The following is a 16,837-nucleotide window of genomic DNA, read 5'->3' as shown; positions in this document are numbered from 1 at the left end:
CATGGGGAGAAGTGGTCATACAGGCACCAGGGCCCTTTACTGTTGAAAATGTGCCATCACCTGGTGACTGTATTTCCAGGGCTAGAACTCAGCAAAGGTTTTGAATGCTGAAATTTTGAACTGAGGTATCTAGGCTGCTTTGAAAATCCAGAATTGAGGCACCTTTACATAATTTTTCCTGTAGCTTACTCCCTGCTCCTCAAACTGTGTCCCCTGAAATTTCAGGGAATGTGTGTTTTGCACTAATGTCTCGTGACTTGAGAGAGTGAATGAAGGAAGTGAAGTTCATTTGATACTAACAGCTAACAGGGAGCATAGGAAGTCTGGCCAAGGAAAGGATGACATTTATTTGTGGACACAGAACACATGCAAGGTACTCAGCCCCTTTATAGCAGCACAGGCACCATTTAAATGTAATGTCTCAAGGAAAAGGGATGGAGGTGGGAAATCTCCTGTCAAAGAGACAAGAGGTGGAACTGGGCTTACCACTCCTGTTTCCTGTGGGAGCATTTGATCGGGAACTGCTGAGTATGAGGAAGTAACCTGTACCCAGCCACAGCTCTCAGCACTTCTTCCTGCCATCCCTCTTTCAGGAAAACAGGGCCATACCAGACACCTTGGGGCATCTGGCAGAAATATTTGCAGGCCATAGTTTTCCCCCATTCCTACACCCCAGAGTCTGAAGCAACTGACTACACCATCTGGCCCTTGATATGGCTCTGTAAGGATGTGTGTGTCTACCTGTAGTATATCTATCTATCTATCTATCTATCTATCTATCTATCTATCTATCTATCTATCTATCTATCTATCTATCTATATCTATATCTATACATACACATAGATGTGTGTGTTTGCGTCCTTCACCTTCGGTGCATCAGCAACCCCCCAGACAGAACCGAAGAGTTTGTCCCCTGCCAAGAAGAAGCCATGGGTTTACCTAGCAGGACAAAGATGCAGGCAAGGATCGCAATGAGTGCCCCTCTGCTCAGGCTGACAGGGAGGACATAGGCCTCTGCGTTGCAGGACATCACCATGCCGTCATCGTCACAGCTGCACACGTGCACGGTCAGTGTGCCTGTGCTGCTCAGCACTGGGCGGCCATTGTCACTGATCAAGATGGGGAGGTAAAAGGTGTTCTGCTCGTGTTGCCTGAAGCCAGAACGCCTCGTCAAAATCCATGCTGTATTGTCTAAAGGTAGAAAGTAAATGGAGAGAAGAGCTAATGTGCAGAGCAAATACATTCAGCAGCAAAGGAAGGTTAACAAAATCAGTCCTAGACCCACATCCATTTGTCATCTCTCTTTTTCCCTTTGTTTTTTATCACTTTGTCACTAATCAGCATTTTGCCTCTGCCTCCCCTATTCCAGTATCTTCTCAGGCTGTATCTCCAAACCTGCAAGGCATATACACCTTAGGAGCTGCCCTTACTGCTTCTGACATAAAGTGCCCAGAGCAAACTCACAGCCTTCAGATTTAGCTAAAAGAGCTTTCAGAAAGCAAGACAGAAACGAACAGTTGAAGGCAACTTGTTGTCCCTGTTTGTTCATGCTCAGCAGCTTTTCCAGACCTCGCTCTTAAGTGCTGCCACCATTTTGGAGATGCTGGTGTATAACCCTTGTGGACATGTTAAGGTACTCCTTACGTTTTTTGATTCATGGCATAGTCGTCTGCTTGAGGCAACAAGAAGACAAAGGAAAAAAACAGCTTGCTATCCTAAAGCAGCAGCGAGTTGAAAATCTGCAACTAAACATTTTTCATTGAAATACATGCAATTTCATTGGCACTTTTGCCATTGAAAAAAGTCAGAATGCTACATGTCATCATTGTCAGAATTATTCGGCTTTATTTTGACCATTCTGCTTCATTCAGAGTGACTGCCTGCTTTTTATGAGAACTTAAATGAAAAGGAATCAAAATGATGCCCCTGAAAAAAAAAAAAAGTGACCTAACAGCCAGTTGCTGTTGGTCATTTCAAGGGTAATTCTACCTTTGAGGCTTTTTCCTCCATATTCAGCGTGTTTTTTTTAAAATGTCAGAATTTCCCAGTGGCATTTGAATTCCTGTCTACCCCCTCCCTGAAATTCCTCAGACTGTGCACCATTTCCTAAGCAGAAAGAAACTGGATTCAGGAATTTATTCTTCCGAATTGTCATCTCAGGGATGCCAAGGCAAAATCTTTGGAGATCAGTGATTTTGTCAGTGCTGACTTCCAAGCTTTTTGGCTTCAGGGAGTTTTGGAAAGCGCAAGACTGAATGTCTCCAATGTGATCTGGGCCACCAGGGAGTCTAAAGGAACCTGCAGGAAAATTAGCCTTTCTTACAAACATGTCTGCAAATATTGGGCCAGCAAGGATAAATGGGGAACACAGGTACTTTTTCTCTTTGGCAGACCTACAAACTGTGACCCTGTGCAGTGATGCTGCGGGATTTTGGGGAGCTGAGCTTCATGCAGTTTCTTTTACTACTTAGTTTTGTTTCCTGTTCCCTTGGTTCAAAAGAGGTCACAGCCTGGCCACCTGCATCTCCAGGTTGTTACCAATGTACATTTGCTGTGCTTTGAAATGCAGGGTGCCAATCAGCTGTTCCCAGGTGGCTTGGAACAACGGGGCTGCCACCTAGAAATGGCAAAAAACCTTCTGATCACAAGCAGACTGAAAAAACCCAAAATATCAACAAAGGATCATTCAATTTCCTCATTATTTCCCTGTCAATTTGCTGATAAAATTTAAATCTTGAGTGATTTTCTTCAGTGTAGAGACTCAGGCTGCATGCAGATAAATCAGCTGTATTATCTGCTGTAGTCTGAACATCAGAAATTATTTTATGGCTTTTAGGAGTGAAATCAGGAGTTTTACATGCAGCCAGCTATGGCATATATGCAAACTCATGCTAGGCTTGCTAGACTTAAATTATGCTCCAAGTTCCATAGTTTGTGCTGCAGATCTTATGGCATCAGAAAGTACTGGCACATGTAAGTATTGAGATGCCAGGCTCTAGAGTTCATGGGATTAGTTTGAATTTGTGACATGTTTTTAAAAGGAATCTCAGGGTCTTTTATTTCTTGAACATCAATAACATTCAAACACTGAAAGCATAAAATTCTGAAGTGTGTGTGCATGTCCATATGTGAATATATAGTGAAATTGTAGTGTCTCATTAAATTATGGGATCCAAAGAGCTGGAGCTTTGAGGAAAAATCACCAGGTGTAAGACAAAATCCCCAGAGTTGCTTAAAACTGTTAATGTGTCAGTGTTTACTGATTTCACCACCTTTTTGATATACCATGCAGCTCTGAGTATGGGCAGTTGGTGTAGACAGACACAGATAAATTTCAGGAATGTGTCCCAAATCCCAGCCGAGAGCAGCACCTTGCAGCTCCCATGGTTCCTGGGCAAGGGATGTGCTACAGACAGGAGCCCTCACCTCCTGCAAACCTCCCCCTCCTCTCCGCTGGAGCACATGCAAGTGCTTTCTCTCCCTCGCACTGTTTATATGCCCTCTAGTATGTGCTCCCCAGCTATTAATACCACATCTTTTCATCACTGGGCTTGTTTTAGCATGAGAAAAAGTAGACCAAAGGGCAGAAAAAGGCAAAGCACCTGCATTTATGCTGTGCCGATGGAAATGTCTGAGTCATCTTAACAGTGCAGTAATTTGGTTGCATTTCTTTTTCCTGGGTGAAAGAGCCACTCTCTTTAAACTGACTTACAATAGAAGTCACAAATTCTATTCAGGTGACAGCAAACCTTTTTACGTAAAAATGCTCTTTGTGAGGGAAAAAGATTTTATTATTCTGAGCTGGTCATACTTCGCCTATAAAAGAAGTCACAGGCCGTGAACCTGACTGAAGCTGTGCAAAATCAGCTAGTGAAAGATCTCAAGTGTTTTTAACCATAATTATTTTTCTGCAGGCCAAACCCAAATTTCTATAATCAAATATTGAAAGTTATACATGTATATATATATTTTCTCTGTGATGTGTTGACTATATCACCCAGGTCTTAAATGTTCTTGCTGATAAAATCCTGTTGGTGACTCTCAGCATTACATTTTGGCCCTTTTGTTTTGCTTTGTACTAGGCAGGCATCCACATCATCCCTAAAGAATCTTTCTACCTGTTACTCTGCAACTGCAATATGTTGGTGCCAGAGCTTGTTGTGTGACTCATCAAAAGCCAATGCTGTTTGACGTGCTACTGCAGTGCGAAGGACATGCTGGAAAGTGATGCAGCATGGCAGAAACCGGCACACACAATTTTCTTCCAAAGTTGGTATATGCTAAGCTCCAGCCATCAGGAGAAGAGAGCTTGTGAGGACATGAAAACCCCTTATATTAATAAAAAAAAAAGCCAGCATGGTAAGGATGCACAATATTTTTGCTTCGCAGGTTTCAACACAGCATCTTTGGCTTGCAGAGGGCTGGATGGTAGCACTTAGCTGCAGCGCTGAGCAGATACTGAAGACTGCAGCACGGTGGGTCCTGTGCCTGTGTGGCAGGAGGTGAAAACTGTTTTTCCTGCAGGCATGCAGGCTGGTATCTTCATGTGGTTGTGAAAGAAAGCCACAAAGCATCTCTTTCCTGCAGTTTTCTGTCCCACTGGAAGTGATGTATCTTCCTAGACAGGTCAGGGGAATTAACCACTGTGTAGGTCCAAATCTGAGATCAGAGCTAACCACCACCCTTCTTGCAAGAAAGGCTTGGTTTCTCTCTGTATGCATCCGTGCAAGAACTGGGGATGATTAGCCCAGAACTTCTGCTAGTGTTTAAAAACTAATTGTAATAATTATGAATAGTTAGGAATAATATAAAGAAATGTTTCACCAGCAGTGGGAGAAAGAGCAAGGAAGCAGGCATTACAGACACCATCAGCTCAAGAAAGGGGCCACATTTTTTCTTGGGGGTTTTTAGCTCACTGCTTTTGTGCTCTGCAAAGTGTGAGGTAGACCACAGTTTTAGGGAAGGAAGAAATAGCTAAAAACTTTCCTAGGACAAATTTAAATGCAAGCGGGAGGACTGCCAGAGGCTTCCAATGATGGGCCTGGTGGTGGTGTATCACTGATGCCTGCACCCATTAAAATGGCTACTCTTGTCATCAGTTCCTGGTACTCAAAGATGGAAGGCAGCAGTTTAGAGTTTAATCTGGAAATGCAGTAAGTTTATTCTGTTGTTCATCCCACTCTTACAGCAAGCTTCTTCTGTCAAATTTTTCCCAGCATAATCTTGCCTGGATTTAGAAGTGGGAGAAGATGACTTGCCAGTGCCCTGCATCAGTAACCAAAGAGATGGGAGACCCCAGCTCAGTTCCCTGCTTCATCCCATATATCCTATACGGCTTTGGGAAATCACTTGGGTCCAGATCTTTACAGATGCATGTCTCTCTCCCACTGATTTTATTGAACTCAAAGGGAACCAGGCATGTAAGTACTTAATTTCTCCTTGCCCCAGATCCCTGTCTATAAAGTGGAGAACAATAGGATTTCTCTGTTTGCCAGAGATACGTGGAGAAAGGATAGACTGATGAAGTTCTCAGACACTGAAATGATGAGGGCCAAAGAAATATGTAAAACAGCTCATCAGAATGCAAACTGTGATCTATCTGTTGCTCAGCAGAAATCAAGGTTTTAATTGTTGCCAGGAAGGCTGCATGTCTTGCACTTTCTCTTATTGCGATATCGGACAACCAAGTAATCAGCACAATTGCTACTCTTAACAACGCCTTCCCACAGCCTGGGAAGCATTGCCATCTCCTATTTATGTGCGCAAGCTATGACTAGCAAGGTGGGTTCTGCTTCTTGTCCTACCACCCTGTGACATACAGTATAGCTACCTGCTCTGTGACTAAGTCATGTAATTTATATAGTCCTTAGTGGTCCCAAGATGAAAATATAAATATAAATTATGGTTACTGAAATGACTACTGCACTCTAAATTGCTGAGGCAGTAAATTAATCCTTAATGTGTATATTTCAAATAGTTAGTGGTTTGATTCTTAACATTTTTATTTCAAATTTGTAACCAATAGTACCCTAAGCTTCTTGTGATATATATCTCTGGAAAACTGGTATTTTACAGAGAGTGGGAGGCACAGCCATTCAGTCACTGCTGTCACTATAAATTATCGCAAGTATGGCCTTAGAAAAAGTGCATCTGATGCTGGGAATTTTGTGTGTTTCTGTTTTTAGAACAATGCCTTGAGGATGAAGTGAGTCTAGTTTGCCAAATGCTTTAGCAATAGTTGTTTTTTGTTTGTTCACTTATTTGAGCAATATATATTCAAAAAATAAAAAAGAGGGAAACAATGGGAAAGAGAAGGGGATAAAAATGGAAGAAATTTTGTGGGAGGCTTCAGGGACACTGTAGAAAAAAATTACTTTGGGTATGAAAAAGCATTAACATGCTGGAGGGGGGCTCCAGACTCTGCAAGTAGCATGCTTTAAGACGTGTTTATTTAGTGAAGGCAGGGGCTTTTTTATTAGCCTCTATGTTGCTCTTTCATACGCCTGCAGAGGCACAGACAGGGGCTTATGGAAGTAAGTGTGACAAGTAGGCATGTGTGGGAGCAGTGGCAGGCAATCTGCTTGAAGACTGGCCATGTATGTTGCAGGTGGCTAGGATTTCTCCCCATTTATTCTGGAATCACTTGCTGATTTGTGGTACTTGACACACTAAACTCTTACTGAAATCCAGCCCATTCATATTGACTTTCAAAGCTCTGCACCAGGTCATTCAGGCTCTTTCCCCATGAAGGCTGGTGTGGACTGGACCTCAGCATCTGCCCATGGAGATCCTCTATCAGCAGCAGTCAAGTAAAGGTGTGCCATGGTGGGGCTTTCCTGCAGGCTATAAAACCACCAAAGCTTCCCCAAAAGAAGCAAATTCCACTGGTTAGAATACTCAAATGCCAGCACTTTGCCGTGAATCTTCCCACTGGTGTTTCAGCTTCTACTTAGCACATCTTACACAGACTTTTAGCTGGACACCAAGTTACCCGCATAAGGCTCTGCATCTCCTCCCTCCCTCCCTTCCTTTGCTAGGGAAATGAGTATGTGCGAAGAGGAAGAAAAAAAGTGCTTGGGGAAAAAGATTTGGAACGGTACAAGAACCTTCCCTTTCTGTGCCTGGGAGAAAACATGAAGAGCACAAAAAAAGAGCAATGTAATTCTCTTCAGATTTGTCTCCTAGTTCCAGTTGCTATCCTACCTTTAAGCATCTCCTTTTGAACGAATGCAATTTCCACTCCAGTAATCTGAGATGCCTGCAGCCTGACCACAAGACCTGAATTTGCACAAAACACTGGCACATTTCCTTAAAGAAGAAAAAGAGGCCTATTGCTAGAGAATATTTATTGAGAAGAAAATATCATATAGCCTTCAAGTATATTAAGTAATATGTAATTTTATCACTGCCTTTAAGGAGCAGGTGTCACTTGGTATTATTTGAAATGGCAGTCTTATCACACACTATAAGTCACAGCCTCTCAAGTCCAACTCAGGCATTAGAAATTAGAGTAGCTAACTGTCTGTGTCCACTCTGATTACCTTGATTGTCCCTTAGAGTAAAGTTGGGGTTGTTGGCTGCCTCCGGAGCCAGGCTGTAGTAGAAGTGCTGACCCTCCTGTGGGTCGTCCCTGTCAATGGCACTCACTGTCTGGATCAGCTACAGAATATGAGAACAAAGCAGAAGCAGGCGAGAAGCAAAATATATATAATATAAATCAACAAACATAACATATAGTTAACATATAATTTTTATATAGAAATAAAAGCAACTGTAACTTCTGAATAAAACTCTTGCAGAGGTATAATAATTAAACCAAGAAGAGACTCAAAACCTTGCAGGTTTCATTTATTTTGCTCTGATCATGCAAATCACATTTAAACAAAGGAGGAGATAGTCTGTTTGCTTCAAACAACAGACACTCTCGTGCATCCCTATCTTCTGTTGCATGGTTCTTTTTTCTTTTGAGGGCTCAGGGTGTTCAGAAAATTCATTGTGCATTAAAGAGCTTGTAAGAAAGTCCATACTTACTTTCAGCATCATTTCGCAGGTAGAAAAGAACTTCAGGTTGAATTTTTTATCACTGTTTTAATTTTAAATCAATTAAATTCTTCCCAAGGTGTCCGTGGAAAAGAAAGAGAGAAACGGCAACTCTGCATGTGCAATAAATAACACCATGGAAAGAAACTAAGACAATGCTAAATCCAGAAAGAGATTTGCCACCTCACCTTTAGAGGTTTAGTAAAGTAGGTCTAACAGCTTGAAGCACAGTGAGCTATAGCTCTGTCTGAATAAACATGCTGACATCTTTTTAGACAAGGAATAAATCTTCACCTGGATTTTTGCATTTGAAAGTTATTTTTGGATTCAAAGGCAAATGACATACTCACAAAGACTTATGTACCACCTTAAAACTGATTTCAGAACTTTGCCAAATGTGACAACAGAATTTGTCTTTCTCCACTGAAGGAAGTATTCCAAATTAGTGTGCATGTCTCGGAAAGCTTATTATTTAGGACCTCAACCTTCAAAACCAGGAAAAAGGCTACAGAATGGTTTCTATTCCCTATGTTATTAAGGACCTCTGTAAATTGGTGAGATGAGACTATCCTGTATGTGATAGTTGTGAGTACAGTTGTCCCAGCAGTGAGTAGCTATTTCATTCTGCTTCACAGCAAGCTGGGATAAGCTTCAGCAAACACACAGTGGTATTACTGGCATAATTTTTCCTTCACAAATCATGAGTGGTGTGTCTGTGTGTTTAAACCATGCTAGTCAACTCTGAATTAGGAGAGACAAGTCTGCACTGTGGGCCCTGGGTGGTGAAGCACCGGGTCGCCTCCGCACAAGTGATCAGCAGTAGAGCTTGCACCAGCTCCAGCAAGGGACCATGCTCCCTCCACAGCATGTCCATCTGTGACACCGGCAGACCTCGTTCAAGGGCTTTGATGCAGTTTTGGAAGGGAGGGGAACAAAGAGGCTTCTCCACCTGCTTGGAGGTGCTGGTTTACAGTGGGCAGAGTGGGAAGTCCTGTGTTGTCTATGACTGTCTGGTATCTCCAGTTCACAGCAGAACGGATTGTTTGGCACCCCTTTGAAGCTGATGTAGTATGTTACACCCAGCTCCTATAAGTCCAGGGGTGCTTAAGGCTCTTATAAATAGGGTCTTTTAACAGTAAGCCTTATCTATCACATGGGCCAGGCTGACTCCACTCTTCGTTGCTGCTACAGGACACAGCGGGTGTTTGCCTGCTGGCACCTGCCCAAGAGAAGGCTTTACTTCCGTCATGAAGTGCATTGTATAGTAAGCCTGGAAACTACTGCGAGAGAAAAAAAGAGGTGCTATATACAATGCCGATCCCAGTGCGACATGCTTGCTTTTGCAAAGCAGCACAGACAGCTGCTGAGGAGAGTTCAGATGAAACGTGTGGTTAGCTGAGCCCTCTCTCCAACGGTCACCCTTTCTGGCACGCTGTCTCAGTGGAGGACAGCACCCTCTTCCCAGTGCCCGGCTTTACTAGCGTTTCTCACCTGCCCGGCTTTGGCGTTTTCACAAACAAAAGCTTCATAAAACCTTGCAAACTCTGGGGCGTTGTCGTTCACATCCAGGACTTTCACGGTCACGGAGACACTGCCCACCTGGGATGGGTTGTCTGGAAGGAGGAGGCACAATGTAAAGGAAGGCAATATATGGGAGGAAGAAGAGGGTGCTCCTCACTCTGCTCAAGACATAAAGTGGCTTTTTCACTACTGACTCATGTTAAATGATGTTTCCCCATGGGGAGCTGCGGTTGCTTGCGGGTTGTGTGACTCAGAGTAAAGTTGCAAATGCTGCTCTCTGCCTATCCTGGCTTCCCACCTAATCACATCTTTTTCAAACAAATTCCATGAAAGACTTCAACCTGGTTCAGTCCAATGGTACTATTTCCATAACAAAAGTTTTAGACAATGCCTTGTGTTTTTTTTATTATTGCCTTTTGACTGGGCAATACTGTTTGTTGAGCCTCAATACTAGTGGCACAAATTAGGAAGGGATCTTTTAAGGATAGCCTTGTTATTTAGAGCTTTCTGAAAGTGGTAATTCTGCAGTTCAGATATGTTTTTGCTCAGAATTTATGTTCCTTGAACTCAAAAATAGTGTCAAGTCTTTGATACTTTGTACAGGGGTTTAAAATGTAGTAACACACGAATTTGTACAGAAAAGCTTTCACTGAAGCTTAAAATTGCAATGAAATTTTTACATTGTGCATGACATAATTTGTGATATTTCTGTCCCACTGGTTCATTAGCTTTCTTTGCCAGTAAATCCATATATCATTTCCGATATTCACAATTTCCAAACTAAATGGCCACAGAATAATTTTTTTCTTACCCTGTTTTTCTGCCCCAAAACATCTTTTTTCCCTTATTTAATGATACAAAGAAACTCTAAGCAGCAAGAAAAAAATAAATTAATCAATAAGAGGTTAGAAAAGGTGCAAAAATCCAGAAAATTCTTAAAAAATAGTGTTCTCATATTCTTTTTAGCCATAACACTTTGTGCATTTATCTCCAGATATATCTCCCTTTATAGCTAGAAATTGTATGTTCAAATAAACAATGGAGCATTTTCTTACACTCTGGAATTTTCTTAAATGTTCAGTGTACTGTATCCATAACATATGTTAAATTGTATCATTGAGATAATGCTCTTTAACTATATTGTTTCTCCCTAATTTCTGATTTAATCCTTCTAGTATTTATTTGTTATTAATGAGTAAGGATAGTTAATCCTTAATTCCCACATGTCCATACATATCTTGCTAATAACCTGTCACTGTGGCAGATGAATGTCTGCATTTACACTCTTAGGAATATTGATCTAACTTTTAAAACTAGCAGCTTTATTGTGGAGTGCACAACTATAACATTTTCGAAAATATTCACTGAATTAAAATATTGTGCTGCACATGTACAGAGGTTTGATGGAGGATGAGTCAAAGGGAGACACGCTTTCATATTGCTCTCACCCTCGAGCGCTGCTACAGGGGCAGCTTTTGCAGCCTCATGTGTGTATGTGGATTTACATGGCATTGCAATGGATATTGGTGGCTGATAAGAAAACTAGCAGCAAAAGAGATGGGAGTGAGATCCTCCCATGTCACCAACTCCTCTCATTACTAAAAAGGGGACAGAAAGGTATTGTGTGCTAGAACAGCCTGCAAATATGTGGCAGAGTCACCCTGGCTCTTGTGAAATGCTCCCTCTGCTAACTTCAGGCTGGCTGATTGCATTTTGGACAAGCTTCTTGAAACGCTTTGCCTCTCAAACTGCCCCATATCTCTGGTACAGCCTGGATGTGCAGGGAGCTCTCTCACACTTGAGGAAAGCTTCTGCAAAGCTTCTGCCCCTCAGCAGATAAACTGAGATCCTGAGCAAAAGCTATGTGGACAAAAAAGATTTCAGGTAGATTGCGTGAAACTTCTGTTTTATTTGCTTATATATCCCCAGCTCCTTTGTGAAGCTCACATCTGTTAGTATTTCGAACTCAGCTAGATTTTTCATACTGATGCTATGAAATGATCAGCATCTCTTTGGTCTCATAGCCTCGGTAAATACCTGGCATGGATGAATCGTGAGCTGAGTTTTAGCTCATTGTAAAACCCAAAAAGCATAATAAGTTCAGTATACTAGAAGATTCTAAAGCACTCTGGCCCAAATTATTTGTGCAGCAAGCAGATGGTGATTACAGTTACCTGATGTTGAACCGGAGCGGATTTCAAGTAGTGACCTAGCAGTGCAGGGTCATTGGTGCCTACCACTACGTACATCACTCAATCCTCCCAGGTAGGACTGGCAGCTCTGGCAGCTGTGCAGCCTTTGCAGCATCTGCTTTACCTGCCTAGCCCTTCTGAACGGATAGAACCCTTGCAGAAACACATCAGGAAGTGTTTTAAATAAATCTTTGGAATACTAATGAATTGAAAAAGCAGCACTCTGCATTTAATTGCCAGCCTCTACTCCCACCACCCTGTGAAAAGGAGCATGAAAAATAAATAAAATGCAGTATTCGCTTGTTGATGTCAGAAGAACAATACAGTTAATAAGCCTTCCCACTCAGTGCATAAGAACATGTGAACTACTGAATTCAGGTCTCTCAGGCTGCTTTGTCTATTGTATCTCTTTAATCTATGTACAGTCTGCTTTCTCCTTACTCAGCTCCATGGCCAGCACAGTGATGTTGTGCCAAGAAACGTCCTCCCGGTCAAGAGGTCTTGCAGTCATCAGTGCTCCTGATGTAATGTCGACATAAAAGAACCGCCCCGGATCACTGCTCCTGTCAATCGAGTATCTGCAAAAGTACGTATTAAAAATGTTAGGCAACCCTTGTGAAAACTGTGTGTTATAGCCAATGAAGTACCCGAGTAATCAGAATACACAGCAGAGCCACATTCTTCCACAACCTAGTTATGTGCTCCATTGACTTGCATAGATACAGAGTGAGATGCTCAGAAAACTGGGAGTTTACATGTCTAATGGCATTTAACAGTGAGTACTACTTGGGTGGAGCTGGAAGACAGGAAGGTTTAGAGGAAGAAGCCTCAAAGCAAGCACGGCTCAGCACAGGAACATCTGCTTTACAGAGAAAGTCTGTCAGTGAGGAGTGTGATTTCTTTTTCTAAGCAAAATAATTATGCCCCTTCCTTGGGCACAATTCAGACAGGATGAAAATGACTTTACATCAGTTCATTCTCTGGGCACTTAGGCTGATGTGCCTAGGTCCTTTCCCTGTGCTTTTGTATTCTCTCCTCCCTGAGGGCAATAAACTCCACCTGCATCTTGGACCACCCTACTGATTGAGCCACGTCAGTGCAAGGGCGATGATGAGTGGCTTTCTCTTATCAGCCAGCCAGAAAAACAGCTCCCTCTGTGAAGCTGATTGATCATAATTACTGAACCTGCCTGGCCAATATCATGCCAGTTTAATGCTGTGAGCAAGCTCCTCGCATGTGAAAGCAGGAGAGTGTGGTGGTACCTGCAGGCTAGAAAATTCCAGCAGGAAGGCAGCTGATTGACAGGTGTCACGCTGTACTTGGTCAGAGGGACTGTTTTGCAAGGTGTGTAAAATATTCAATACCTTTGCTCTTAACAGCAGTTTGTATAAATTGTCTTCCTAGCTAACTATGTTAATGTGGTAAGACATTCTTTGGCAAAAGCTACACATACACCTAGGTAAATGCCACAGCCTAGAACAGAGCCCAGACTTACTTCCATTTTTGATGGTTCTTTCTTTGAAGCTGACAGGAATTGAAAGCATTAGTCATAACGGATGCTGAACAGGTCTTTTCTTCTGAATTTTCTCCTTTCAGCACAAATGCCTTCACTGGAACAAGCATGCCAGCCTGATCTTTATATAGGTACTTACTAAACTGGGATATAAAATACTATTGAGCTTTACTGTTGGGAAATTCTTTTACACTTTTTTTTCAGAAAAATCAAAAAGGGTAGGATGGTGGGTTTGCATTCCTTTCCTTCCCAGTCCTTCCCATCTTTTCTTAAATAAAGAGATTTCTGAGGCATTTAATTTATTTAGGAAATAGGTACAAGTGTTGGTATATTTTGCTATAATAATTAAACTTGTATGAGGGCTATAAAAAGAATTTCTATCTGACAGTTTAAAGCCAATGAGTATCTGAAATTTAATAAGGCCTTGTGATTAGTGGTGCACTATTAATCATTGGTGTCAAGAGGCACACGTGAAGTCTTTGTCTGGATTTTCCATGTAAGTTCTCCTGTTAATGATACCTGCTCCTTCACACTCATTTCCACTGTACTCTAGGTAATCTTCCTGAATCACTTAACAACAATCATGGCGTATTTCCAGCCATCAGAATTTCACAGGCTGGGAGACCAGGTACTGGATGCTGGGAAAATGAGGATTTGAGAGTTCCCCCGTGTTTAGTGAGCTCTTCTGAAATGTGTCCTAGGTTTTTTCATACTTGAAAAAATGGTCACAGTTTTAATTTCAGGTGGATTTCAGCTTGTGTAACAAAATATGCATCTGGGATTTTAGTTTTCTTATCTTGCCTTGCCCTGTGCAAAGTGAACTCAGAGCAAGCCTAAAACATTGCCAGACTGATACTGCACAGAGTTGGCATGGATAGAGGAGACTGCGTGAGAGGCAAGGAGAACCAATTCTCAACATCTGCATTTTAGATAGCATTACAAATGGTATTTATTCTTTTTTTTCCTTTCTTCTACCCAGTCATTTACATTTGTATGTATTAGGTGTGTGGGAGGAAGGAGGGAAGGAGGGATGGAAGAAAGGAAGGTGGGAAGGAAGACAGTAGAAAAATGAGGAAGAAAGTTGGAAAGGAACAGAGTTACAAAGGATTTTCTGTGTATTTGCAACTTTTTAATGTACCTTTGGTGATGCACTCTGTGTTTTATAGAGTGCTGTTTCATCAAGGGTAGTCACTAGAAAGCTCTGAAGAAAACTAAGAAAAACCTCATTAAAAATAACAATGAACACTTCTACCCTCTGATAGTCTGCAGAATTATTCTTATACTATTTTAAGCAGATTAGCACAAAGCTGTTTGCAACTGCAGTGTTTGGATAATGCTAGACAGTAATCAGCAAAATAGGATGCAAGTGAAAAAGAGTTTAGGGTAATGAAATTCTGATGCAGACAGTATAATACTTAGTTTTATTGAAGAATTTGAGACAATGTCATGAGAAGTATGATAACCTTATAATGTAGGTAGAAAAGATAGGTATATTAAGGTAGCAGAGATGAAAAAAATAATTAGAGCAGCAACACCGAAAGCAATATCATTAAGAAGAACAGACTGTGTCTGCTCAGATCTCTTGGCTGAAGCCCACAGAGTTGCTCATATATAGATTTCATTTCCTTTAAAACCTCCAAATACTCAATGTTTCAACTCCCTCCTGTATTTCCCAGGGCTGTTCCCAAACGTAGATAATTCAGAAGCTGGACTGACATGAGGCTTGGCAAACAGAAGCTCAGCACCCAAAGCATTTCTCAGATGAAAGAAGACGCCAGCCTGCTGGGATTATTAACTTGCAGTCACTTGGAGCTTCTGCAGGTTGTGAAAATTAGTATGTGGGCTGGCCTTGGAGAAAAACAGTCCTCTCTGATAAACTGGGCTGACTTGGCAGCCACTATGGAAAAGAGCACTGTGATCACACAAATCTGCTCTTTTGGCTCCTTGCTGAGTTGCAGCTACGAAGCTCCCAGGGCTGTAAATACACCTTTACCTTTCTTAACTCCTCATGGGAGTATCTAGCTCTGCAGCTTTGACCAGACACTATATAATTTAGTGGTTCATGAATATTTATTAGTATGCATTCAATCTACTCCAAAAGTAGCTGTGTGTTTGAGCTGTTGACAAAGGTAGGCTTTGAAAGAGAAGGGGGAGAAAGGAGAAGCGAGTTGACTACCTTCCTCTTGGTATGGCAGCTGATTCTCAGTGATGCTGTCAGGTTTTGTGCCAGCAAAGACACGAGAGTCTGTTGTTTTTTTAAAAAATGTATGCTATCAGGACATGCCTGACCAGTTCATTGTTATGCTAGATGCAGATGTTCCTTATACCACAGAAAAGGTGAGGATGAGCTCCTGCACTGCTTTGACAGTCATAGCAGAGCCCCTCTATGTGTGGGATGTGGTTTGACTGAACCCACTGATGACTTCTACTGGCTGAAAAGAGAAAGTCCCTCCCACCTGCGCTGTTTCAGCCCCATCACTGCCCCACCAACCCGTACCAGGGAGCGCTAGTGGGGGAGCAGACAAAGAAATGACAGACCTGATGGAGTTGTTGGTCACATCTGGGTCCTTGGCAGAAATGATCTGTATGGTGGTTCCAATCTCCACATCCTCGGGCACTTCCACAAAGTAGAAGCTGGGCTCGAACACAGGAGGTTCGTCCACATCTTCCACGCTGATGTGGACGGTGGTGGTGTCGCGGAAGGGACCCAGGTTCAGGAACCGCATTTCCAGGTGGGGGTTGGCACCCTCTACTTTCAACGTGTAGCTTTTCTTGCTCTCAAAACTTAAAGGCTGAAGAGAAGCATTAGGGACACTGAGCCATATGATTTAAGCCATATAACTGCAATTTTCCGAAGTAAAAGATGTCCTCTAATATAAACCGATACTTCTTTTTTTAAAATGAACCTTTACTATGACTTTTATTATAAGGGTAATGAATGAAAATATTTACAGATGGAGACAAAGCATTACAGATGGAGTGACAGTAGCATTAGAAATGGCACCATCTACATTTTTTTTTTTGATAGTTGAACTGAAAAAGCTAGGAGAAATATTTGCAGATCACTTCAGAATACATATTAATTCATTCTTCCTGATGAAATGAAAATAAAAGTGGCCACACCACCATTATGTTGTGATTAACACAGCATGTTTTAAGCCACTCTGAGGAAGACTTCTACAGGTGAAACAGACAGTATGGGAACACCTGAAAATAAGGTAAAGATACAGAGTCGGTTCCTCAAAAATGGGTGCAGTGGCACGGACAAGGATGCTCACACATGAGGTGGAGGTCCTAGTCAGCATCTTCTTTTCTCCCAGAGATCAGTTTCATCTCAAGAGAGCCCTGACTGCCAAGCTGCTAAAGGGCTCTAGTGGAAGCAGGGGACATGGTCAACCTCTCTTGTGGGATCCCGTTCCACTTTTTATCAGTAATTCATCCTTCCTAGAAGTGGGTTTTTTCACCTCCTCTTAGTAAATGTCCTAAACACAGGTTCACAATCCAGGTGCACTGAGTGTTAGGGTTTGAATCTCCTGCCTGCCCAGAGAATAATGTAATTTCAGAGCATTA

The 16,837-nt window shown here is 42.0% G+C and overlaps 1 protein-coding gene and 1 long non-coding RNA gene across 3 annotated transcripts in view; one reads left to right on the top strand and one right to left on the bottom strand.

Annotated features, from left to right (window-relative positions):
• Positions 1–16,837, bottom strand: part of CDH20 (cadherin 20) — a 117,805-nt gene that overhangs the window by 2,194 nt on the left and 98,774 nt on the right. Inside the window, exons 7-11 of the mRNA XM_027799226.2 lie at positions 15,806–16,059; positions 12,196–12,332; positions 9,533–9,654; positions 7,543–7,660; positions 941–1,192 (exon numbers count right to left, since the gene is read on the bottom strand). Of these exons, the coding sequence (XP_027655027.1) occupies positions 941–1,192; positions 7,543–7,660; positions 9,533–9,654; positions 12,196–12,332; positions 15,806–16,059 (883 nt within the window). The remainder of the gene's footprint in view (positions 1–940; positions 1,193–7,542; positions 7,661–9,532; positions 9,655–12,195; positions 12,333–15,805; positions 16,060–16,837) is intronic.
• LOC114014697 (uncharacterized) overlaps positions 1–16,837 on the top strand; it is a 73,745-nt gene that overhangs the window by 53,935 nt on the left and 2,973 nt on the right. For both annotated transcript variants that reach the window (XR_008731491.1, XR_003558297.2), the window contains 2 exons: positions 4,084–4,360; positions 5,218–5,421. This is a non-coding gene — a long non-coding RNA (uncharacterized LOC114014697). The remainder of the gene's footprint in view (positions 1–4,083; positions 4,361–5,217; positions 5,422–16,837) is intronic.

Source organism: Falco cherrug, chromosome 3 (genome assembly GCF_023634085.1).
Source record: "Falco cherrug isolate bFalChe1 chromosome 3, bFalChe1.pri, whole genome shotgun sequence".
Classification (NCBI taxonomy): Eukaryota; Metazoa; Chordata; class Aves; order Falconiformes; family Falconidae; genus Falco; species Falco cherrug.
This window is presented reverse-complemented; position numbering and strand designations above follow the sequence as displayed.